Below are 26,979 nucleotides of genomic sequence, written 5' to 3' on the forward strand. Positions count from 1 at the left end.
CTTGCCTGTCTCTACATTTCACCATTCTTCTCAGTGTCCTTTCCAGAGATCCATCATCAGACTCTGACTCAGTAGGGACCTGGTCTCCATCAGTCTTCTGAGTTTCAGAAGCCTTGGCCGTCACTGCCTCCACCTGCTGTGAACCCATATTTGTTAGGTGATCACCAGATTGCGAATCTGAGCCTACTCTAGAACTAGGGCCACCTGAGGTGTGTGTATCTACCCTGGTGGCGGGTGCAGGTGGAAGCAATGAAGGGTCTCATTCAGGTGCTTCCTCAGAATCCTCACATAAGTTGGGGCTGGGACTGAGGCTGAGGATCATGCTGGAAATCTCCCCCTGCGTTTCCTTGCTGGTGGCTGGAATTGGAAAAGAGATCACGAGTAGTTGACTGTAATGGATTGACCCTCACTGGTTCTTTGTGAGGCCAAGCTCAACTTCCACACAAAGAACAATCCCTACCCCCTCCAACCAGCTCTGTGAACTGTTCCTTGTAGAAGGAGATGCCCCTCAACTCTGGAATCCTCCCTCTGACCATTGATCTCTCCCTTTTGTTGTGGCAATCGCCTTGTGCATCAACGCAGATGGATTGACTATGAGTTCTATGGATGAAAGAGCAGTTCAGAAGTATGCATGTCTCTTGTGGGTGCTGAGCCTTCCCCAGTATGGGATTAAGATGCCGTTGGTGCAGGATTTTACATGGGATGTTGATTTGAAAAGTGGTTGGTAGACATTCAGTAGTGATTTCTTATCTGCTGGCGATGTGTGACATCCTGTGGACTCTAGGCATTAGGCTTTGTGATGCCCTCATGAGAGCGTGAGTTTGGAATGAGGGGAATGTTTACTTACCTTTGCAGTTTGCATCAGATTATCCATCCCTTTCGTGCAGGATGGTCCTTTTCCGAATGACATCCTCGCTGACCGCCCTCCCAGGTCAGAATTGTCAGGTTGCTGGATTTCCTGCTCCCATTCAAAGGCGAAAGGGCCTCTCGCCTTTCCTTTGTACCTAGAGGATAATCCCAGGTAGGCCACGGATTCAGTTCTTTTGGACCCCCATTGAGAAGCTGAAGTTTACAACACACCTGGTTGCAGTGAGAGAATGTGTATTTGGGTGCCGTTTAAATTCATCAATCCCATGAGGTAATGGCAGGCCGGACAAATCCCTGCCTGCTCCGCCACGACATCCAACGAGCTCCTCATTGAGGCATAAACATTAGACTGAAAAGCATAAGATCTAGCACGAGAATCCAAACCACTGCCCAAAGGGATCACTCCAGCTTTCCATGCAGGCCACCACACTTAGTCTTCAGCACAGAAAATTCTGCCAGTTGGGCTGGACCTTTGGAAGTGAGGGAAGAGATAAAAATACACCAATCTCCTTCCAATTCCCCAGCTCCATCCCGCCTCCGAGTCATCTTGCAGAGGGGGGATTGGGAGGGAGATGACCTACCCAGGTATATGGGCCGGTATTCTCCAACCTGAATTATCGGGGGGAGGCGCAAATCCTGCCCCACCGCCAGCTGCCCTATTCTCCAGCACCGTTTTTTGGGGGCTAGCAGGATTCCCGCCACGCCGGTCGGGGGCCATTGACAGTGCCCCCCCCCCCCCCCCCCCAGCGATTCTCTAGGGCCCCAATGGGCTGAGTGTCCGCAATGTTTTGCCCAGTCCCGCCGGCGTGAATTACTCACCTCACAGACGGTTGGACCTGGCTGGTAAATGTGCGGAGGCAGTGCGGGGGGGGGGGGGGGGGGGCAACCCCGGGGGGGGGGGGGGGGGGGGGGGGGGGGGGGGGAGAGAGGCCCCATGGTGGCCTGACCCGCGATCGGGGCCTAGCAGGCTGGTTCTGTAGGGGCCTTCTTTCCTCCGCGGCGGGCCCCTGTATGACTCCGCCATATTACCCGGGGGGGGGGGGCGCATCGGAGAAGGGAACCCCCGCGCATGCGCAGAAATACGCCGGCCGGTCCACGCAGGCGTGAGATCACACCGGCCGTTCCACACATGTGCAAACTCGTGCCGGCCCTTCGCCGCCGGCTGGAGCAGCAGGAACGACTCCGGCGACAACCTCGCCCCCTAGAAAGGCGAGAATTCCTCACTTTCGGGGGCCGTTGACGCTGGAGTCATTGGCGCCGGTTTTCCCGCTGGCGTGGGGACATAGCTGCATTTATAGAGAATCCCGCCCATGGTTTCAGAGTGAAATTTATTTTATTCTCTGATGGGATGTGGGTGCCTCTGGCAAGTCCAGCATTTGTTACCCATCTCTAATTGCCCTTGAACTGACTGAGTAAACCAAAGGGCAATTAAGAGTTCACTACATTTCTGTGGGTCTGGAGTCGGAGGCCAGAGTAGATAAGGACAGCAGAGATTCTTCCCTAAAGGATATCAGTGCGGCCAGGTGTTTTTCACAATTAATGATACTTTGACAAGAATAACTTTCAATTCCAGATCTTATTAACTGAATTCAAATTCCACCAACTGCTACAGTGGGATTTGAATCCAAGTCCCCAGGGCATTAGCCTAGGCCTTTGGATTACTAATCTAGCGATATTAGCACTATGCCACAATCACCTCCAGCCAAAGAGAACCAATTCAATAAAAGCAAATTACTGCGGATGCTGGAATCTGAAACAAAAGAGAAAATGCTGGAAAATCTCAGCAGGTCTGGCAGCATCTGTGGGGAGAGAAAAGAGCTAACGTTTCGAGTCCAATGACTCTTTGTCAAAGCTTTGACAAAGAGTCATTGGACTCGAAACGTTAGCTCTTTTCTCTCCCTCTGAGGACCAATGAAAGGTGGCTGATCAGATTCCCGCTTGTGGCAGACCAGTTTAAGTGCCTGAAGAGGGAGGCATCTGGTGGTAGGCCATGGAGGCCAGGATTCCACACAGGCCGAAAGGCAATCCATGTCTGTGCAGGTGCAGGATCAGCCACAATTTGTCCTGGAGAAGGGCTTCTCTTACCCTTTACAGTGGTGGCCCGGATGCCCAACCTACTTTTTAGTTAACGATTTAAAAAAATTGAGAGAGGGCCGTTGAAGCACCTTCTCTTGCCTTCCATTACAGTCAGCTACTTCTCTCAAGCTGGATACGGCCTTTAAATTGTCCCTCCAGCTTCAGGACCACGTCCGCTATTATTAATTGGACAGCGAACCTTCTCTTTGCCCATTAATTGGCTGTCATGGGGAAAATCAGATGTGAGTGACTGTTTCTGCCCAGGGACAGGTTTGGTGCCCAGAAATAGTCCTGACCCCTATTTCCCATGCCCAGAGAGAAAATCCAGCCTGATGGGATGAAGGGTCTGCTACGTGCTATGTCATTCTAAGCAGGGCGGCATCACTTACCAGTTGTGCTTTTTTGGCGCATTGTTGTCGTCGTTGTTTCCTCTGAAGGAAAAAAACAAACATTCAGAGCCTTTACAGTCTAACTAATAAATGCTACTCTGTCGAGAGAGTTTCAACTATCAGCATAAATGATGAGGACATTCTACTCGTAATTATATATTTTTTGTGATAAATAACCTAAACTGGAATTCTCAAAAGTTAATTTTACACAACATTGTCAGACATTCTAATAAAGGTAATCTCTGAACAGTTGTCATTTTTTTTCCTTTGCACAGATGTTGCTTGATGAGCTGAATGTATGCAGCATTTTTTGATTTTGTTTCAGATTTCCAGCCCCCGCAGTTTTATGTTTGTCTCCAAAAGAACAAGCATTTCCTCACGGATAAATTTCTAACCGGCTGGTCGACTGGCTCTGTGCAAGGAATGAAAAACCCATTGTTCATTTTAGTCTTTAGCTGATGAGGGCCGAGGGCTACTCCAGCCACGCGCTGCCCTGATTTCCTGTTGCGCCTTTACGGGAATGGATCATGTTCCTGATTATTCAAAGGATTCCATCGCTGGACCTGTCAAGACCGGATTGGCAGGAAGAAGCTTCACTTCATCGTGCACCTGTCCTGATGGAGTGTCTGGAGAATTTGTGCGGCTGAACTTCCAAAATTGGCTGTATCCGTTCACACAAAGCTGCAACAAACTATCTTTTCATGGCAGCTTGCAGAGCGGATTGCATTGTGGAAATAAAAAGGTTTCAGGCGCGATTTTCCAGAAACGTTTCCAAGTATCATTTCCGACGGGTTTGGCTGGGCATTTGTCCCTGGCTCTGTCGGCTACTTCCTCTATCTAACCACACATTATTATTTTGGGCCCTGCGGAGTTTCTCTCCGGCCTAGCACACGCTTAGGGTGCGATGTACTGCCGTGTCCCACCCAAACAGGGGTGTGACGCGGCCGGTAAATGCTGGGAGAGGCCTCTTCTAGGCTTTACTGGGCTGGCCACACTTTGCCAGTTCTAATGGAATCCCGTGAGACGTCGGGATCTGATTTCTGGCCATTGTGGGCAGGATCCGCATTTGGCAAACCTGCATATTACAGTGAGTAGCTAGTCTCACTCGAATATGCAGCTCGGCTGATCGACCCGAGACGTTGGGATCCCCTTCGCCTTGGATACCTTGGGCGGAATTCTCCAACCCCCGCAGGGTCGGGGAATCGCCCAGGACCGGCGTAAATCCCGCCCCCGCCGTGGCCGGAATTCTCCGTCACCCGGGAATCGGCGGGAGCGGGAATCACACCCCGCCGATCGGCGTGCCCCGATCGCCGTGCTCCCCACGGCGATTCTCCAGCCCGTGATGGCCCGAAGTCTCGCCGCTGACAGGCCAATCCCGCCGACGTGGTTTAAACCACCTCTGTGCCGGCGGGATTGGCAGCGCGAGCAGGCCCCCGGGATCCTGGGGGGGCCCGGGCCGATCGGACCCCGGGGGGTGCCCCCACGGTGGCCTGGCCCGCGATCGGGGCCCACCGATCGGCGGGCGGGCCAGTGCCGTGGGGGCACTCTTTTTCTTCCACCACTGCCACGGCCTCCACCATGGCGGAGGCGGAAGAGACCCCCTCCAACGCGCATGCGCCGGCATGCGCCGGTGGTGACGTCAGCGGCCGCTGACGCACCGGCGCATGCGCAGACCGGCGAAGGCCTTTCAGCCATCCCCGACGCCGGCCGGCATAGCGCCAAAGGCCATTGGCGCCAGTTTTGGTGCCATCGGCGGAGCGGGAGCCACTCCAGCGCGGGCCTAGCCCCTAAATGTGCAGAGAATTCCGCACCTTTGGAGAGGCCCGACGCCGGAGTGGTTGGCGCCACTCCGCTACACCGGGACCCCCCACCCCGCTGGCTAGGGGAGAATTTTGCCCCTTAGGTGGGAGCCGTTCAGACCTCGTCCCCAAGTACAAGGCAAAACGGCACTTGGGAGGGTCTCCCAGGGGATCGGAGGTGCCCAGGTAATTGCCCTCTGAGCAGGATGGCACCCTTGTGCTGTTGGTGCCACCTGGGTACCGTGGCACTGCCAGCCTGGCACTGCCAAGGTTCCTGGGTGGTACTGCCAGTTGCAGTGCCAGGTTGGCAGTGCCAAGGTGCCAGGCTGGCATTGTGCCTGCACCAGAGATTGGGCCTGGGGGTGCTCTTCCTGTGTGAAGTGAGGTGTGCAGGGGCCCAAAGACCCCCTTATAGATGAGTTGGGGCTTTGCGGGACCCGAGGACATGTCAGGGGAGGTCGAGAGATCAGTGCACATTTAAAAGTGGCGTCCCGATTTCCTCCTGCACTGAGTAGTTCTCGTGAGCGGAGATCCTCAATGCAGGACTAAGTGGGACTTGCCTTGGCAGGGCATTCCTGCTGAGGCCCAGGACTGTAATAGAGTCCTGTTCGATGTAAGTGCCAGGAGGCATATGGCTAAACATGCTCAAGAAGGGACTCTGTTGCAATTCAGTTAGATTGCCTCCTTCGAATTCTTTTCATCACCAGGAAGTTGAACTCGCTGGCCAGACTGGCTCCTCAGTAATCAACCAGCACTTTGAAAGGGTGTCCCGATTTCTAAGTGAGCTTGAGGGTTCCCAACAACCCCAATGCACAAGCAATGTCACCCTCACACATGAGCATCACATTCCAACACACCCCCCCCCCCCCCCCCCCCCCCCGCAAGTGAGGACACCCCGATATGGGATCAATGAGGGGCCTTCTTTCCAGGCCTTCCCACACCTTCTTAAGGGTCCTCTCCCTTTCAGGTCCCCCACTCTTCACCCCCCCCAACCTTCCAGAAGCCCATACATACCCAACTTTCACCCCTCCAGAATTCATACCACCCACATCCCTCCTTTCATGGGAATGGCCTCCCTAAGGCTCTGACCCTTGGCAGTGCCACCTTGGCATCTGGGAACCCTGGCACTGCCACCCTGGCACCCTGGGGCTGTGCTCCTGACAGTGCCAGGGTGGCAATGCCAAGGTACCAGGGGGTACCAGGGGGGAGCCACGGTGCCACCTGCCCTGTCCCTGACCACGCAGAGGCCTCCAATGGCCTGGGAGACATTTGTGTGGCAAGCGGTAAGGGATGTCAGGCTGAGGTCTCCTTGGGGAGGCCGATAGTTGCCAGAAGCCGGTGAGATCCGGCGTCAGCATGGTTAACTCACAATGGGTGGGACCCAGAGCGTGTCATCTCGCAAAATCTGGTTAGATCTCGCGAGGCATTGCGGCCATTGGGGATCCCAGGTAGGTCTCTCCCGGCATTTATTTGCGGTGTCCCGCTCTGATTCCGCAGGGAGGGGTCAGTAGATCACACCCTTAATGCTTGAAATGTAAAAAAATGTAAGTAAGTAATTTACATAAGTAATGTATATAAATATGCATAAGTAAGTAAGTAATATATATAAGTATATATAAGTAAGTAACAAAGAAAAGTAGGAACTTCCGATTACCATTATTGTGGGTAATAATTTCAAGGTAACTGAGTCAGAATTGTTTTAAAAACAAAATGTAATCATAATTTACCAATATTGTAGGTTGTAGTAGTTATAGGTGTTGTCATCACTGTTGTTGTGGATGGTGCTAAACAGCAATTTAAAAAAACAAAACTGATTAAAGCATTGGTTACATTTTTGGGACAAGTACATGCACCTTTGAACAGATTATCTGATTGTGGTAATGTTCCCTGGAAATGGCCTGGGAGAACAAAATATTGAGAACCCTTCTTGCCATGGGAGCAACAGACCTAGTACCTAGAAGGGAACGGAGAAGGAAATGCACCTCAATTTCTCCCAAGTATTGAAACTCATACAGTTGAATGTTCCAAAGAGGGGCAATCACTGTCAGATTTGTTTGCCCTAAATTGGAGGTGCGCATTTCTGGCACAGATTTCCAAACTGCATTGCTTCAGAAAAGCAGTATGTACCTCTTTCACAGTCCATCCTCATAGCGCAGGATTGATGGGGAAACCAAGCCACGTCCACGTTTTTATGCTACTAGTTGTCGTATTTTGGTGAATCTGCACTCAGTAACAATCCGAAAATCCTTTGAACATTTAAATAGTTTTTAAGTGTGTTGATGAACAATGGGGTGTCAGGCGGTAGGGGGTCAGTTGGCGGCGGTGGGATAATAGGGCGTAGGGTGGTGAGGTTGATTCAGGGAGAGGAGTCAGAGGGTGGGAGAGAACCGGAGGGTCCGGAGGCATAAGAGCATTGTGTGGAGTCAAAGGATCGGTGGGAGTCAAAGTGTCAGGGTTGGAGTCAAAGCTTCAAGGAGGGAGACAAAATGTCAAGGGGGGAGTCAAAACGTCGAGGGGGAGTCAAAACATCGAGGGGAGAGTCAAAATGTTGAGGGAAGAGTCAAGAGGCGGGGGGAGGAGTCAATCATCCAAGGAGAGGTCAAGGCATCGAAGGAGAGGTCAAAGCATCAGAGGAGAGGTCAAAGTATCAGAGGAGAGGTCAAAGCATCAGAGGAGAGTTTTACGCATCAGAGGAGAGGTCAATGCGTCTGGCGGGTCAAAGCATCAAACCATTCTTGGAAATCCTCTCTGCACTCCCTCCAGTGAATTCACATCATCCATGTAGTGTGGCGCTCAAAACTGCACACAATACTTCAACTGAGGTCTAACTAGTGTCTTGTGTAAGTGCAGCATAACCTCTTTACTTTTGTACTCTATCCTCTTATTAATAAAGCTCAGGATACTATATACTTCGTTAACTGCTCTCTCCACCTGTCCTGCCACCTTTAATGATCTATGTACATATATACTCAAATGCCTCTGCTCCTGTGCCCCTTTAAGAACTGTACCTCTTATTTTATATTCTCTGTCCATGTTCGTCCTACCAAAATGCATCTCCTCATCCTTCTTCGCACTGAACTTCATCTGCCTTCCCACTGCACCAACTTGTCTATATCCTTTTCAAGTTCTACACTCCTCTCAGTTTACAATGATTCCAAGTTTTGTGTCATCCACAAACTTTGACATTCTCCCCTGCACACCGAGAACTAGATCATTAATATATATCAGGAAGAGCAAGGGTCCCAATACCAACCCCTGCGGAACTCAACTACAAACCTTCCTGCAGCCCAAAAAATATCCATTGAACATTACTCTGTTTTTGGTATCCATTTGCTACTTTCTTTTATTGCATGAGTTATAACATTTCTCACTAGTGTGGAACTGTATTGAATGCCGTTTGAAAGTCCATGTACACCACATCAACATCATTACCCTCATCGACCCTTTCTATTACCTCTTCCAAGTTCATGAAACATGATTTACCCTTTAGAAATCCATGCTGGCTCACATTTTTCCACGTGACTACTAATTCGATCCCGAGCAATTGTTTCTAGAAGCTTCCCCATCACTGAAGTTAAACCCACTGGTCTGTATTTGCTGAGCTTGTTCTTACAACCTTTTTTGAGCAAGGGGGCAATATCTGGCTAATAACCCAGGGAAATAAAATTGGAAACGTCCAAAGTGAGTTGGAGACTTTTTCAGAGGATCCCCGAGTTCGGGGGATTTGTCCATCAGAAGGTGAAACCTCCTGGGAAATTGCCGTAGAGTCTTTGCCTTGGCACACGAGGGATCCGGGAGACCAGAAGGTTCGGGGAAGCTCTTGGATGAGGTGCTTTAGAAGAGAATATGCTTCAACAGTGAATTGTCATAGGCTATTTGCTTGCAGGGTGGTCATCATTTCTGAGCCTAGTCTATTCTCAATCTATGTCCCACTCATATGGGCTTCCAACAGGGGTTCTCAGATGGTGATTAGAAGCAGCAACGCTGATAAATTCTCTTCCCAAACCCATTGAATCTGAACTAAGTTGTTGAATCCCTTTAATTTGCCTGGCTGAGGAAAGCTAACTCTAATATGAACACCCAGAATTTGTCAGGGGGAAAAAAGAACAGCAGTCCAGCGATCTAAGTTTAACTAATAATACAAGTTAGAAACAATATGTTGTTCCCTTTAGCGCATAGCTACGAAACTGATTCATTTGACACACTATTTAATTTGTTGCAGTCTAGCCTGTCATTTTACGCAGTTAATTCCACAATGGCACAAAATACCTGGATGTATCCTAACAGTACTGGCACTATACATTCAATAGTATGTAAGAATTAGTGACTCAAACAAATGTTAAATACGATAAAGATCTTTCTGAAGCAACCTAACATGAATCCTATTGTATTGTTCAAATAATACAAGAGCAGAAAGGATTTTATTTTGCACCTGCCCTGCACTGTACCTCTTCAGCAGATACATGCTGCTGATACTGGGGAAGTCAACTTTATCACCATTCTAAATATGAAAAAAACAATCATTCCAATAAAATTATATTTTTTAAATTAAAAGAAATCATGGCCGGGATTCTCGAATCCCGCAGCCAAGTTCTGATGCTGGCGTGAAAACCGGCGCCAACCACTCTGGTGTCAATGGTCCCTGATATTAAGGAATGCTCCCCTTCCTAGGGGGCTAGGTCGGTGTCACAGTGGTCTCCGCAGCTCCAGCTGGCGTGGAACGACAGGCGTGAGTTCACGCATGCGCGGAATAGCCGGTGTGATTCCGCGCATGCGCAGGGGTTCCCGTCTCCGCGCCGGCCCCCAGGCAATATGGCGGAGCCCTACAGTGGCCTGGCGCGGAGGAACATAGGCCACCATGGAACCAGCCCGCTGCCAATCGGTAGGCCACAATCGCAGGCCAGGCCACCATGGGCCCCCCACCCCCCCCCCCGGGGTCAGATCCCCCCAACCCCCTCCAGGACGGCCCCCGCAGACGCACCTTCCAAGTCCCGCCGTGTGGGACTTGAGTAACCCACGCCGGCGGGACTCAGGCAAACTCAGCGGCCACTCGGCCCATTGGGGCCCGAAGAATCGCCGGGAGTGGGGGCGCTTTCAACGACCCCTCAAGCGACGCGGCGGCAATCCGTGGGCACCCGAGAATCGGCACCGGAGAATAGGTAAGCCGGGGTGGCGAGATGCGATTCTCGCGTCCCCCCAGTGATTCTCTGACCTTAAAGCAAGAGAATGGGCAACATGATACTCTAGAATTTTTTTTTTAATTGCAAAAGAAGAGACCTTTAATAGTTGTTGTGGACGTTGTTACGATTGGTGTTGTATCCGGAAATGAAATAGTGCTTGTTGTAGTTGTTAGTCCTATTGAACAAGAACATAAATGATATATAAGTTACAATCCTGCATGTAGAAATTAATTTTGGGCAGTAGCACAAAACAATCGTACCCAGCCCTTGATATTCAGCTCCCTTGCCATTAATGGAATTAAATGTTGAACGCTGGGTACAACCAATGATCTGATAACACCCAATTTGTAACACAGGAGGGACTTCTTTGTCTTTTGAAAATCAAAAGTTAAGATTAACTTTCTGTACAATTCATAAAGTCTCTGAAAATCTGAAACATTGGTTGCTAATGACCCACAACGATGGAGCTGGGCTGAGCACTCATGCTCCCCCCCCCCCCCCCCCCCCCCCCACACACCCCTCCATACCCCCCCAACCGTGCCCCCCACCGCTCAACTCCACATATAGGTCAATTTAAATGACTGTTTTGTTTTTTCTTGGAAGCCTTGAGGGACCTCCATTTAAGTATGGCCAGCTAGGCGCCATAATAATTCAAAATGTCTGGCTGCTCTTCAGGATGGTACAGAAAATGGCCACTGCGTAGACCAATTTCCTCCTCCCTATGCCCCCTGCCTAGCCAAGTATTATCCTGACCCTGAAACACTTTAGGGGACATTTTAAATAGCTGACCTCCTCTGACATCAGAGGTCATTAGCCCACAGGTCTTCCAGACCAATAATCCTTTAAACACTGCAGAAAACCATTTAGCAGCATCGTTGTGTAGAAATGTAACAAGTGCAGCGTAATACCTACTCATTTTATTACACAGTAAATACTTCAATATTTACTAACCTATACATGTGACTTTCCCATCCTTGCATTCACTAGAAAAGATTGGAAAATAGATTTAGAACATGGAGACAACTGGATATTCAAGTTCTTGCTGTTGCACCTACTAAGGGCAGCACAGTAGCATTGTGGATAGCACAATTGCTTCACAGCTCCAGGGTCCCAGGTTCGATTCCTACTTGGGTCACTGCCTGTGCGGAGTCTGCACATCCTCCCCATCTGTGCGTGGGTTTCCTCCGGGTGCTCCGGTTTCCTCCCACAGTCCAAAGATGTGCAGGTTAGGTGGATTGCCATGATAAATTGCCCTCAGTGTACAAAATTGACCTTAGTGTTGGGTGGGGTTACTGGGTTATGGGATAGGGTGGAGGTGTTGACCTTGGGTAGGGTGCTCTTTCCAAGAGCCGGTGTAGACTCGTGGGCCGAATGGCTTCCTTCTGCACTGTAAATTCTATGATATGATAATTACCACAGAAATATTTCTTCAGCAGATATTTCGGTTATATTTTTGTTATCTTGGTTCTTATCGTAAGAAGAGGCTTTAAATCTCTTACATCAAACTGACATGTCAAAATGCTAGTATATCAAACCTTCAAAGGAAAAATGTACATCATTGGCATTTCAAACCCCAATGACCTTTGTCCCCTTTCTAACACCTGCGGCTTTTCACAGAGAAATGTGACTCCCACTCGACACCAACAAGGTGGCTCACCTCCAGCTAAAGAACCTCTGAAAGAGTCAGCTATCTCTTCTGAGTTGAATTGAATTTCAGATCTCCAAGTACTAGGTAATTACTTACAGTAACATCATCTAATTGTACATTTAAATAAACATTCCCTTCTAATCATTTCAGATTATTGTTTCAATTGAAAAAATAAATAAATGAGATCAAGGGCGGGATTCTCTGGTGGGGCAACGTTCGCTGGCCATTTGCCAATGGGATTTGCCATTGACGCCACCCCAGGCTACCGGGAAACCTATGGGTGAGATTGCGCTGCAAACTGCTAGCGGAAAAAGAGATTCCGAACAGCTGGAGAATTCCAGTCCAAACATTTTCATTCACTGCTAAAATTCAATGCATTTTCATAAATACCATTCTTCACAGTCATTCTTCGTTCTTTTTCCTGGGTGTAGTATTTTCCCATTATAATAACAAGTACATTCAGATACGTTCACGCATTTCATCCTGTTTTCATCCAGGTACGGAGCATTCTCTGGACATTTTGCATAACAACCTATATTTAATAGAAAGTGATGATATGAGCACATCATCATTTGTTAGAACATTGCATGAAGGCATTTCATCATATTTGGTCTTAGATTTTTCAGTGAGTATTAAGAATGACAACTTCTCAAATCCCACGAGTCATTAAGCCTCTTGTTTAAATGCGCAGTTTTGTCACATAAATTATCAAACACTTTTCACATTTATCAACCCAAGTTGGCACGATCATCATTTACAAATTAATCTTAGCGTGCATAAAAAAATCAATAAAGAAAACAAAAGCAATATTGAACCTTCAAGTATTGCAGAGAACTTCTTTCCAATGTAATGGTCCGAGCATGTCTTTGTTGTTAATGTTCCACATGGTCGATAATGCCAGCTGCATTCACCAGGAGTGTTATAATAATCACAGTACACGGCTGCAATGAAAATGAAAATAGTTATCCATAATCATCAACGATTTGTTTGAAGTTTTATCAATCTATGCCATTTGTACACAATTATTGTGTTTCCTCTGGTGTTGTTAATGACAAGTTCATAGTTTTCATAGTTTCACAGAATTTACAGTGCAGAAAGAGGCCATTCGTCCCATCGAGTCTGCACCGGCCCTTGGAAAGAGCACCCTACCCAAGCCCACACCTCCACCCTATCCCAGTAACCCAGCAACTCCACTTAACCTTTTTGGACACTAATGGCAAGTTATCATGGCCAATCAACCTAACCTGCACATCTTTGGACTGTGGGAAGAAATCGGAGCACCCGGAGGAAACCCATGCAGACACGGGGAGAACATGCAGACTCCACACAGACAGTGGCCCAAGCCGGGAATAGAACCTGGGATCCTGGAGCTGTGAAGCAACTGTGCTAACCATTATGCTACCGTGCTGCCCAATTGAAGGCAGAACTGGTTTGACTTTTGTAATAAGAACAATCAGTGCTTGCTATTATTAAATTTTAAATTGGACAACAGCTTTCGGCATACACACATGTGCAATGAATTTGGAAATTAGAAATTACCCGACTACTTCAGAAACTTTGGTCAAACAGCATTTTTCTGAGAGGCAGGTGCACAAAGGACATGAAGTTTTGGCACTTGTTCATTAGTTATCCACTAAATTCACCAGAATTAAATAGGGATTAGCCATTTCAGTGCAAATAAATTTTTACTACTGTCAAAAAGCCTCTCCGAGATTGAAAATGAACTTTTACTGCACTCTCATTCTATCAGAATTTAATTGTTGTTAGAGACATTTAAAAACCTTTTTTACTTTTAACTTCTAACTTTTTCTTTTAGCACTCTTTCTTAATCCCATTTTCTGCCCCCCTCTTCATTTTGCTTTATGTACAATTTGACTTTGAATTAGATATTGTGATTTGCAGTTTCTGGTTTAGACTCTATCGGCGGGATTCTCCAATAATGCGGCTATGTCCCACTCCAGCGTGAAAATGCGGGTGAATCACTCTGGACTTTCCTGAAGAAAGTCTAGAGTGATTCTCCTACCTGAAGGGGGCTATCAGGGCCCCGTGTAGTCCTCGCAGCTCCGGCTTCCAATTCGGGGCCCTGCACGTCTGGTCAGGGATCCGCGCATGCGTATGCCGACAGCCTGCAGCGGCTGCCCCGCGCATCATGGCAGTCCCACACCGTGCACCAAAAAGATACCCCCCCCCCGAGATCACGCGCACCCGCAGATTGTTGGCCCCCGATCGATAGCCTGGCCATCTGTGAGGCCCCTCAGGTGAAGGATCCACCCCCCCCCCCCCCCCCCCCCCCACCAGGGCAGCCGCAGACTGAGTGCGCAGCCGCCACACCGCGTTCCCGATGGGTGGGACCATGAGAGACAACTGTTGAACTCGGCCGGTTACACTTGGAGAATCGCCACGGGGGTCTCCGTCAATGGCCCCCTACCCGCACCGCGTAGATCGGAGAATCACGGGAGCGGCATTGCGCCGGTTTCCGGCGTCAACGCTCATTCTCCGCCCCCTGCACCGATCACGATTTCAGCACAGAGGCTCGGAGAAAACCGCTGCCCTGTATGTCTCAGTGAGGCATATTTAATCGAATTGGTTATCCTGACACAATGTTGTGCATATGAAGGTCCCTTCACGTGGAGAGCACTGCACTAATGTGGCTCTCTAAATATTGCAATTTGCAATGTCTAAATCCATAGAACATCTGTGAAAAGGTGTAAATGTGATGATCAGCTCACTCTGTTCATTCTCCACTCAGTACAAAATTCAGGCCAATGTTTTATGCGACAAGATATGCAATATACTTTGAAGGTCACTGATTCAGTGTAACTGATAGCTTAATTTGTGTTTCTGTTTGGCAGACTGAGCAGTATTTTCACGTTCAAATTATGTTATTTGATAATTACATAATTATATTTACGTTTTCCTGGCAATTTCCTTGATAATTAAATCACGGTTTAGTTCTAGACTTATTTATTCCTTGTTGTCTTTTTTAATATGAAGGTTTACAGGAAGATGGTGAAAAAAAAGATTGGTTATTTGCGTACATTTATGGGAGAAGGAATATTGAGGCTTGGAATGAAAGGAGTGTGTGTGGGTTTCATGGAAGGGAAGGTTCCAGAGTTTGAGGTTCTAGTTAGCGGTAATATGGAAATGGTGATGGGCGATCTCAGGGTGGCAAGCACTGGGATACTGGTGATGGAACTTGGGTATGCGGGAGAGAGGCATCACTGGGTATGGAAGCATTGGGTGAGGGAATCCTAGGGAACGGGAACTGTTGGATGGAACTTACAGAATGGTTCTGATAGTGGATATAGTGGTCCAACTTAATTGCCTAAGTTAAAAAAACTCTTTAAAGAGATGAAAGCCACTGCTCATGTCAATGTTGGCAACTCCAGTAAAGGAGTTGTTATCTAGGGAAGTACACCAATGAGAATCAGACAGAAAGGCAATGGGCTGTGAGAGTGGGACATTGGGAGCATCAAGAGATGACAGGAAGAAGGAAGGACAAAGGATGGGGAGGTGTAGGATCATCTCACCACAGTGTGATTAATTCCAATTCTCAGAGTTTTCATTATCTACTCAAATAAAGGCGGCACAGTGGTTAGCACTGCTGCCTCACAGCATCAGGGACCCGGGTTCGATTCCGGCCTTGGGTGACTGTGTGGAGTCTGCATGTTCTTGGCTCATCTGCGTGGTTTTCCTCCGGGTGCTTTGGTTTCCTCCCACCCCAAAGATGTGTCCGTTATGTGGATCGGCTATGCTAAGTTGCCCCTTAGTGTCCAGGTTAAGTGCACTGGCCATGATCATTGTGCGGGGTTATGGAGAAAAGGCAGGGAACTGGGACGAGGTAGATTGCTCTTTTGGAGGGTCTGTGCAGACTTGGTGGGTCAAATGGCCTACTTGATAACAAGGGGGCTTCAATTTTACAACACTGGATAACACAACGGCATTTCTAGACATTGAGCAGGAAAGATACATTGCAGATCCAGCACCTGAGAGAATGTCCAAGCAGATCTGATATTTAATAATACTCTTTGTTGTCCTGAGTAGGCTTACATTAACACTGCAATTAAGTTACTGTGAAAAGCCTCTAGTCACCACATTCCAGCGCATGTTCGGATAGACAGAGGGAGAATTCAGATTTTCCAAATTACTGAACAGCACATTCTTTGGTAGCACTGTGGTTAGCACTGTTGCTTCACAGCTCCAGGATCCCTAGTTCAATTCCCGGCTTGGGTCACTATCTGTGTGGAGTCTGCACGTTTTCCCTATGTCTGCATGGGTTTCCTCTGGGTGCTCCGGTTTCCTCCCACAAAACGTGCTGTTAGGTAATTCGGACATTCTGAATTCTCCCTCTGTGTACCAGAATATGCACCGGAATGTGGCGACTAGGGGCTTTTCACAGTAACCTCATTGCAGTGTTGATGTAAGCCGACTTGTGACAATAAAGATTTTGTTATTATTTGAAGCATACTCTCTTTAAGAAGGATGGAACGTGTGATAGGTTAATGTAAAATGAAGTACAACTTAAAACAAATGTCTATGTGACTCCACATATTAATGTGAATCCTTGGGAATGTTCTGGAACATAATGTAATGAACATTACATAACCACAATTACCTGTTAATTTAATTGATTCAATAATCATTATAAATAGTTAACAATTACACAAGTTGCTCTTAATACTTACGACACAAGTCTGGGGTTCTCCAGTCAACACAAACACCGACTTTGCTACAGGTTTCTGCATACACTGCTACAGCGGTACAGAAACCCAGATATTTCCCTTCCATGTCACAGGCACAAGCTTCTTGGATACAGGCATCATAGAATGGAGTTGGGTCAACCTGGTAAAAATATCACCCCAAAATTAGAACCTGGGCTTTACAGCAGCTTGATTGAAGATTAATTGTTTTTTTAAAAAAGGCTACCTCACCTTTTTATGGCATTTTTGAAATGCTACATCCTTGATGATACTGCACTTCCTTTGAGCCCATGATAAACAGTATGGGTTTCTATCACAGGGGAATGTTTGATTCATCGTATCAGAACAAGATGGCGATGATCTCCAGCTGCTTCCAAACCTTACGGCGCTCGTCACCAGAGAATTGCCTTTTGTTGTTAGATCGTCTGCAACATCATCATTGAAATTTCCACACAGACCACAAACTCTGTTCTGCAATAGAAAATGCAGCCATACATTATTAAACAATCTTGGGCCTGAAACTCCAGATGGGAGTTCTGCTCTCTGGCTCTAACTGTCAGGAAACTGTCAGATAGATGCGGGCAGGTTGTTTCCACTGGCGGGTGAAAGCAGAACTAGGGGGCATAGCCTCAAAATAAGGGGAAGTAGATTTAGGACTGAGTTTAGGAGGAACTTCTTCACCCAAAGGGTTGTGAATCTATGGAATTCCTTGCCCAGTGAAGCAGTTGAGGCTCCTTCATTAAATGTTTTTAAGGTAAAGATAGATAGTTTTTTGAAGAAAAAAAGATTAAGGGTTATGGTGTTCGGGCCGGATAGTGGAGCTGAGTCCACAAAAGATCAGCCATGATCTCATTGAATGGTGGAGCATAGCTCGAGGGGCCAGATGGCCTACTCCTGCTCCTAGTTCTTATGTACTAACCCCACTGACCACACCCCCCCCCCCCCCCCCAGCCAAAAAGGGAACATTGGAGGTTGAGTTCTCTTCCATTTCTCTGGGAGGGTCAGCTGTGTCACATTGAATTTACAGTTGGAGGCCAAGGGCTAGGTCCCCCAGTCTGGATACTAAGTGCTGGCGCCATTGTAGAATTATGGGAATGGCGTGTACCCGCTCAAAGCCACGGCCAGGAGTAATTCAGGTCATGCAAATGAGCCAGCTCGCAGCCCACATGCAGCCCACATGATTCCCAGCCCTGCTGGCATCTGATTCGCTGAGATCAGGGTTCTCGTTCAGAGCCTGACAAGATAAAGCAGCTTTTAAGCGCTCCCCTCACCACGGACCCTCATTCCAGCCAAGGAGATGGGTTCAGGGTTCCTGAAGTCAGAGATTAACCAGATGCTGGACGCTATTGAGGAGAGGAGGGGCACCCTCCATTCAAGCCCGCCATTTTGAGCAAGGCCTAGAATGAGGTGGTAGCGGCTTTCAGTGCTGTTAGACTCACCAGGCGGACTGGCGAGCAATGCTGTAAGAAGATAAACTACCTCCTTAGAGCAGCTCGGTGAGTAACCACCTCTGTGTCCCTGGCATTACTCCCGTTCCTCACTCATCACATCTGTCCCCAATCACCTAGAGGCCAACAACAGCCCAACGGTTTCAATCTCCCTTACCACTCACCCTCCACAAAACCCTCACACATATATTGTCCCCTTTGGCCAGGAGTCTTGCACCCACATGCCACCAACTACGAACACGCCCCGCCCCATAACTACAATTACCTGTTAATTTAATTGACTCAATAATCATTATAAATTGTTATCAATGACAAAACTGCAAGCATATCACCAAGTCTTTTTTGTGTCCCCATGGATAAAGCAGCCCATAATCATTGGGAGTGCCAGAGGATGGGAGGGAGCACCCCAGATATTCAGGTCCAAAATTCCTTCGAGGAAAGGACTGTGGTAGTCACCACTGATGTATATATTGTGTATATATAGGTGCTTTACGGTAAGGCCCCTGTACCCACCAATACATCCTGCCTACACACATCTGACCGCGGACAAGTGCTTAGGCTGGAGCCCATCTCCTAGGTAATCGAAAGTTGGCCGTTGCATCTGTGGTACTGCCTCCCACAGTGTTCAGGCAGTGTCCGTGCATCAAGGTGTGATTGGTATGTTAGGCAATGAGCCCCACATGCTACATGGCACACCCGCACACGGGGATCCACTTTGGATGTGTGAAGTGCCCACAGAACCATGGTCCCAATTCTCTATTAGCAATAGCCTTCAGCCGTACTGCCAGAAGCCTCCGCAGTGGGAGTAATGGGTGGTTGTTGTGGCAGAGGCTAGGGTAGGCCCTCTCACGGGAACACGCGGTCCAGGGGTTGACATGGCGGGCCTGCACAAGTCTGCCCCCCCCCCCCCCCCCCCCCCCCCCACCCTGTAGGGCTGTTGTAGCCACAGTATTTATATGGCTAGTTCAGTTCAGTTTCTGGTCAGGATATTGATAGTGGGGGACTCTTGCAACTTTTTTCAATATATTACACAGCAAGCCAATATAAGATAAAAGTACCCCCCCTCCCCCCCCCCCCAAACAGTTATGTGCTGTAAATAATTTTGCCAGTTGTAGAGAGTTGCTGCTGTTGAGCTGGTGCACGATACCCCAACAGTTATTCTATTTTATTTTATTTTTTATTATTACTTTTTTTTTGGTATGTTTGGGTGTGCCCTTCTCTTCTATATATGTGTATACGTATATACATATATTTCTTATTCTGTGTACATAACTGTAAATATATTTTGTTCAAAAACTCAATTAAAAAACATTTTTTTTTAAATAAGCTAAAAGTAAATTTAACAGTTAACTGCACAATAACACATGCACGCACCCAGCAGATTTTCACCTTCATATTAATATATGGAAGCTTATAAACTTTCTAATGAAATGTTTATGTCTATTACTTGAGCAAAGGTATTAAACCATTTATGATTCTACATAATAATGTGGAATGCAACATCTATTTATTTCTCCAAGTTATTAAATCCTCACTTCCAAATATGGTTAATTCATATTTACTTGTTGTTACCTACTTTAGTCAATTAATACAAACATCAATATCTGTTCTTCAAATCACACCTACCTTCCATCTTGGATCCAGTGTGATTGACACTCTTGTGCGCTTGTCCCATATCACAGTGATCCCATTGGAAAATGTAAGGATTAGATAGAGGCCAACGGTGTGAAGTGAATAGGAATTATCTGTGCACTGTGTTTGAGATTTATCAGCCCGAACCACTCTGCCATCCTTCAGAATCAATTCCTTACCCTAAAATGAAGCAGTGTTCTAGTCATGTTTGTAGCATGATTTCAGTTAGGCATTGCAAACAGGCATTTTAAAAATATAATGCTGGCTCATCTGCTGCGATGATGTTTATTGATACATATATAAAAACTGCCTTCCCCTGCAATGATACATTTCTCTCCATCTCAGTGTCGAATTCATTCTGTACATTTCCATTTATTTTCAGCTTTTTCCCCTGCCACTTCTTCTCTTCTCAGCCTCAATGATGTCTTTCATTTCTATGAAGCTATTTTTAAATTTGCATTCAGATTAAATTAATCTGATTTCAAAACAGTACATCGACATGTTGCGATTTTACCTATTTTCAAAGTCCAGACCATGCAACAAGTTGACAACAGAGAGATGGAGAAATTGTGGCCAAGTAGGGAGAACTGTCCTTGAACCTCGGTAGCATGAGGATCTAGCTGGCAGAATGGATAAGGGAGAACTAGTGGATGTGATGTATTTGGATTTTAAGAAGGATTTTGATAATGTCCCACACTAGAGGTTAATAAACAAAATTAGATCGAATGGAATTGGGGAGCAATATAGTGACATGGATTAAGAAGTGGTTAACGGACAGAAAGCTGAGGGTAGAAATAAACTGGTCATTCTTAATTTGGCAGGCTGTGACAAGTGGGGTACCACAAGGATCAATCAGTGCTTAAGCCCCAGCTATTCCTTAACAGTGATATGGATGTGGGTACCTAATGTAATATTCAGCTATTCCTTAACAATGATTTGGAAGGGCAGCACTGTGGCCTAGTGGTTAGCACAACCGCCTCACGGCGCTGAGGTCCCAGGTTCGATCCCGGCTCTGGATCACTGTCCGTGTGGAGTTTGCACATTCTCCCCGTGTCTGCGTGGGTTTCGCCCCCACAACCCAAAAATGTGCAGAGTAGATGGATTGGCCACGCTAAATTGCCCCTTAATTGGAAAAACTAATTGGGTAATCTAAATTTTTTTTTAAAAACAATGATTTGGATGTGGGTACCTAATGTAATATTTCAAAGCTTGCTGATGACACAAAATTAGGTGGGAATGAATTGTGAGGAGGATGCAAAGAGACTTCTAGAGAATTTAGACAGACTAAGTGAGTGGCACGAAAAATAATAGTGAGTGACCAGGTGAAGCAAGTTGTTCTTCTGCTTCTCTAACATTTAAGCCAACTGAAAAGCTTTGTACTGTATGGACCTCCAGGTAGATCTGCTACCCATACTCTATGGATATGCAGGTTTTGTACGTGGCAGTGTCAGTGGTTCAAAAATCAATATTTTTTAAAATACTGACCGCAAGTAAAATTTTGATATTCCTTGAGCACGTCACACCATTTTCGCAACACGGAACACTTTCTGTTAATATTTGGAAAGTCCCATTTCCTTGATTGCAATAATCCTAAAGAGAAAAATAAAAGTTAAAATCTAAGAAATGGCAGAACAATAAAATGCTTTCATCCCCCTAGCAGGCACTGTGCAAGCAAACCTTCGGCTTTTGATGTGAACGGTTACTTTTTTTTCCATTTTTTTTGTCAGCTTCTTAATGTTTCAAACATTGGAGGCAGTCAAAACTGAGCACATCATTTGGAATCGGCAATGAAGGCCGATAAAGGCACTGCTGCCTGACACTATTCGTTTCCCACAGCTTGAGACAGAATGGTTTTGAGATGAGTTGATGGTTTCCATGGTTACATTTACTGATGAAGAGGAGGAGGAGTGGGGGGCTGCAGTGTGTATAGGGTCCTCCTCTTCCTCTTCGTAATGCTACGTGCCCTAATAGTCTGGATTCATAGCGCTTTTGGAAACAGAAATTCTCAGCTATCATCAAGACAGATAGTAATTCCAGTCACTGGAATCACTGAACAAGGAGGAGGAGTTAGACCCACTTACTACTGACCCAAAGTAGAATTGGTCAGGGTAAAACAGATGAGGACGAATACATAACGTGGTAATGGAAGAAAATTGGAGGGGGGAGGGTAGAATACAATGAGAGGAGGTGAGCATATCAGCTGGCAAAGAGGATGGAAGGAGGAAGTGGATGGGGCGGAGGGGATGGAGTGGATGGCAGTGAAAGCGTGAGCAGTGGACTGCAATGAGGAGAAGAGAAACAGTAGAAAATGAAGGGGAGATGTTAAGGAAAATCAGTGGCAATGTGAGAGTAATTAAATGGATGACGATATTAGGAAGGGAAATAGATGATAACGAAAGAAAGAGTGAAGGGCGGGATTAATGTTTTAGGGAAAATATAGGAGCAATTAAACTCAAATAAAGACCTCTTTTATCACAATCCAAATTCATTCGATTCCATGCTACATAACTGTCATTTAGTTTTGATTGGCAAAGAACTGGCACAAATAAATGGGGGGCGGAATTCTCCGCACTCACGACGGGGCGGAGAATAGCGGGCGGCGTAAATTTTTACGGCCATGCTGGTCCGGCCCCCTCCCGCTATTCTCCCCCCCCCCCCCCACGCCCGCCTCCCGACACGAATCGCTGCCCGCCGTTTTTTTACGGCAAGCAGCGATTCACCCCTGGCCGATGGGCCGATTTCCAAGGCCTTTACGACCGTTTTTATGAACGTAAATCACACCTGGTCTGACCGTTCATAAAAACGGCCGTAAAGTCCCAATCTGGGGAACAATGGCACCGATTGGCACGGCGGTACCATGGCCGTGCCAAGGGTGCCATGGGCCTGCGATCGGTGGGCACCGATCGTGGGCAGCGGGTACTTACCCCGCGCACTCTTTATCCTTCCGCCGCCCCGCTGTATCCATTCGCAGGGCGGCTGAGGGGCATACCGGCCCGCGCATGCGCGGGTTTCACGCAAATGCGTGATGACGTCATCCGCGCATACACGGGTTGGAGTCGTCCAATCCGCGCATGCGTGGCTGATGTCATCTGACGTGTCAGCCGTCGCTAACTCTGGCTAGCGGGCTTAACGAAATTCGTTAAGCCCGCGATGCCGGAGTTCACGGCCGCGCGATGCTAGCCCCGACCGGGGAGCAGAATCGGTTCCCGGTCGGGGGGGGGGGCGGAGGCTGGCGTCAAACCCGCCCGTTTTTGACGCTAGCCTCACGATTTCTCGCGGGTGCGGAGAATCGCGCCCGGGATATCTTGCTAACTTCCTTTTCAGTTCAATCTCCTCTCCAACATCTCAAATGCAAAAAAGGAAAAGAGGGCAACCATTCTGCGTCATGAGAAAATATAACCAAGAAATTGAATCATTTAAAGAAATAAAAAGGAATAAATGAAATTAAAATCGCTTATTGTCACGAGTAGGCTTCAGTGAAGTTACTGTGAAAAGCCCCTAGTCGCCACATTCCGGCCCTTATCCGGGGAGGCTGGTACGGGAATCAAATCTGTTGCCACTAGTATTTGAAGCATAGGGGTATCTGCATGCACTTACAATTTATTACTGTTTGTAAGACTTGGGAGTCCATAGGCAAATCCTGTGCAAGCTATTTTAGAATATGTAAATACAGCTTTAACGGACATAGCTAACACCAAGAACATCAATTAAGGTCGCCATTCATTCTTGTTCAGTTACCTCAGCAAAAGTATATTCGCAGTTGCCATCAAACATGAATCTCTTTCCATCGAAGGTTACATATTGACCATCTCCATGAACCTGACAGGTCTTTGGACATGGATTGGTGGTGCAATGCCATTTTCCTGCTCTGCAAGTGCTGTAATATAATAGAGAAATCAATGTTGTTCTATAATGCCATTCAGACCGTGGATACAGAGGGCACATTTTGTTGAATAACTCGCTCGTGAAGCATCTTGTGATGTTAAAGGTGCATGTAAATACAAGCTGCGGTGGTTGTTGTAAAGTGAGGCATGGCCACGTTATTCATGAGCGACATCATTTTAAACTCTACTTGCAAGTTAAATTGTTTTCATATTTAATAGTTTCCTGATAAAGGCGCTGCTTAAGCTTCAACTGTGATATAAAATCAGCTGCAAGAAAGATACTCTGTAAGGAACACTGCTATCTTAGCCTTGGCTATTGAACCTGACTGTTGGCTGATGACAACTCTGATTCTGAAGACTGCTTCATTCCAAAGTTCTATATTTTGAAAATCCCATTATTTTGAATCCCAAGTGTCAAATATCCAATCTGCTGCACAATGACATTTGGCCTAATATGTATGTTTTTAAGCGTTGCTTGTTTTTCCAGGACTGCATTGGCCAAATGATGACAGACATAACAAAACAAACAGAAAGTTTGATTCTTTTTCAATTTATAAATAAATGGCTAAGAGCTTAATTGTCAAAGCGAATCACTTTATGCTGTGCAACATTAGTAACAGGTGTCATAACAAATTTGCATGATAATCGCTAGTCTGCTGTTTATTTATTGAAAGGTGTAAAGTACGATTTCAACCCACATGGACCCCAAGAAACAAATCAAAAACAACCCGGAGCAATGCTGCAAGAGGTTTCTTAAAACTCGAGGGGTGTGGTTCAGCATAAGGGTAAAAAATATGGACAAGGGCACCATTGTGGGAACAAGAGGTCATAAAACAGCATGCAGAACCAACACAGACTAAATTAGGGCCAACACACTATTGAGTTAAAATTGGTTTCTACCAAGTATGGGACTGTAAACCCCATGATGGTGCAGGGAATGGGCACATCCTGAGATAAAGGGAGTGATGTGATGTCTGAACATAATCACAAAGCAATGTCTGCAATGGTCTGGAGATTGCCTATTTTATCACTGGTGCTTATGAGAAATGTTTTGCAAGTGTAAAGTATGGAACGCGTCATAAATTTCCGTCTCATCCTTGCACAGGGCCAAACCAACCTTCTCTGTATCGTTCCAATTTCAGCATATGTGCTGTCAGGAGCTTATGAGACATGCTGCTGAGTCTATTTAAGGCAATGTAACCAGGGAATGGAATATGTGGAAGGGGCTGGTTTAGCTCACTCAGCTAAATCGCTGGCTTTTAAAGCAGACCAAGCAGGCCAGCAGCACGGTTCGATTCCCGTACCAGCCTCCCCGGACAGGCGCTGGAATGTGGTGACTAGGGGCTTTTCACAGTAACTTCATTGAAGCCTACTCGTGACAATAAGCGATTTTCATTTTCGATTGAGGACAAAATGGGCCGGGCTCTCCATTTCTGAGTCGAAGTGTTGACGCCAACAGAGAATCCGTGGACTTTCGCGTCAGGAAGATTGACACCACACCTGCACCAATTATGCTACCGATGAGGTTGGTTGGGGCCAGAGGGCACCCGGTGGGGTGCCCTGGGGGTTCACCTATATGACCCAGGGCACCAGGTTTAAAGTGGGCTGTCATGTGCAGCCACATGACTGCCTTGCTGACTGAGGTAATGGTGTTGTATACCTGTCCACCCTCACCCCACGGCCCACCTCCTGGCCACCCCCCCATTACTCCGCCCAGCCCTTGCAGAGGCCCTACGGCCAGGGGCAAGGCTGTTGGCGAAGATTGGCAGTGCTGGACACTGTCCATACACCCTTTTTCTCTCTCAGCGGCCACCATGCCAGTTTCACCATCTGTGTGAGTATACGTGGACCACGCTGTCGGGAACTCGACCCAACGGAGGCGGAGAATCACGGCAGTGCTCACTAATGATATGTGAACGATGTTGCAACTACGCGTGGCATGAGTTGCATTGCCACCATTTTCAGAGAGGCGGAGCATCGTGATTCAGCATCAAACAAGCGCCTGCCGCGATTTCAGTGTTGGGAGCTATTCACCGCCTGATTGCACACCCTGATTTGGCGTCGGCTTCTGAATAACCCCCCACCAAAGTATTTCAGCTGTGTGCTTCAATTGGTTCCACTGTGTATCATGGATTCACGACAATTAGTTGGTGTACCTGCGTGCATCTTTGTTTCATAGAATAGAATTTCCAGTGCAGAAGGAGGCCATTCGCCGCATTGAGTCTGCAGTGGCTCTTGCAAAGAGCACCCTACTTAAGCCCACACCACTACTTTTCCCAGTAACTCCACCTAACCGAAGGGCAATTTAGCATGGCCAATCCACCTAACTGCACATCTTTGGGCTGTGGGAGGAAACCGGAGCATCTGGAGAAAACCCACATAGACATGGGGAGAATGAGCAGACTCCGCATAGACAATGACCCAAGCCAGGAATCGAACCTGGGACCCTGGAGCTGTGAAGCAACTGTGCTGACCACTGTGCTACCATGCTGCTCCATTGACATGTGTTGTTAATATGCATAAAATAGAATGATCAGAGGGAAAAATATGTTTTATTATATGTGAGCAGATCGTTGCAGATGGGAACTCACACTGACACCTTGATTCAATTAAGATCTGGCTGAATTGTTACAACTGCTTGTGTGTGCTCTCTGGTGTTAATGAGATGAATTATAAAATATAGTGCAACTGCCCCTAGATCTATTGCATTCAATAAATATAATGGAGCTTGCTTATCTTTCTAATAGCACCAAACGTTTTAACAAGAATTTGCTTTATTTACTCTCCAATTTGCTAATTTCAAACATCACTACATAACAGGTTCAAAAGACTATTGTATAAATTCACTTGCTGTACAAATCACCTGGAGAATGTAAAGCTACACCTCCCTCTACCATCACTAGTTTTATTTTGTGGATTGTACCTCTCCATATTTAATCCTGGAGTAAGGCATGTTTCCACAATCCCTTTGCTATCATCTTTTCTTCTTTTTTCATTCTGTCACGGGATCGGAATGTCACTGGCAAGGCCAATCTTTGTTGCTCGTCCTTAATTGCCCGTGAGAAGGGCTTTATCTACTCTCAAGTAAAGGCACTTGATTCTGCTCTTCAAGTTAGTATTTTGGTTTCTTCAAAATTTATGCTCAAATATATATACTACCTCACCTTATTTTCTCCATGCCCATGATCACACTTCAAGTTATTTCTCCATAGTTACATTTCAGCTTCCCTAGCTTTTTTAAATTATTTTCACCATTCATTGATATCATAAGAAGATTGGCAAACCACAATCAAATCTATTAAATTGTTGACATTGGCATTTGAGCCATCTGAATGGAGTACAGGAATGTGAGTATT

General features: G+C 46.8%; 1 protein-coding gene and 1 non-coding gene across 15 annotated transcripts in view; both read right to left on the reverse strand.

The window, feature by feature from the left end:
* The window catches only part of LOC119973345 (mucin-2-like), a 186,120-nt gene that overhangs the window by 121,843 nt on the left and 37,298 nt on the right, over positions 1-26,979 (reverse strand). For all 14 annotated transcript variants that reach the window (XM_038811279.1, XM_038811274.1, XM_038811268.1 and 11 more), the window contains exons 21-31: positions 23,478-23,616; positions 21,225-21,329; positions 19,734-19,919; positions 16,891-17,130; positions 16,645-16,801; positions 12,775-12,900; positions 12,350-12,491; positions 11,263-11,294; positions 10,409-10,486; positions 6,859-6,915; positions 3,333-3,374 (exon numbers count right to left, since the gene is read on the reverse strand). In XM_038811279.1, coding sequence (XP_038667207.1) covers positions 3,333-3,374; positions 6,859-6,915; positions 10,409-10,486; positions 11,263-11,294; positions 12,350-12,491; positions 12,775-12,900; positions 16,645-16,801; positions 16,891-17,130; positions 19,734-19,919; positions 21,225-21,329; positions 23,478-23,616 — 1,304 coding nt within the window. The remainder of the gene's footprint in view (positions 1-3,332; positions 3,375-6,858; positions 6,916-10,408; positions 10,487-11,262; positions 11,295-12,349; positions 12,492-12,774; positions 12,901-16,644; positions 16,802-16,890; positions 17,131-19,733; positions 19,920-21,224; positions 21,330-23,477; positions 23,617-26,979) is intronic.
* LOC119974067 lies at positions 24,684-24,786 on the reverse strand. Its single transcript, XR_005462454.1, has one exon. It is a non-coding gene; the product is annotated as a U6 spliceosomal RNA (small nuclear RNA).

This window comes from Scyliorhinus canicula, chromosome 11 (genome assembly GCF_902713615.1).
Source record: "Scyliorhinus canicula chromosome 11, sScyCan1.1, whole genome shotgun sequence".
In the NCBI taxonomy this organism is placed as follows: domain Eukaryota; kingdom Metazoa; phylum Chordata; class Chondrichthyes; order Carcharhiniformes; family Scyliorhinidae; genus Scyliorhinus; species Scyliorhinus canicula.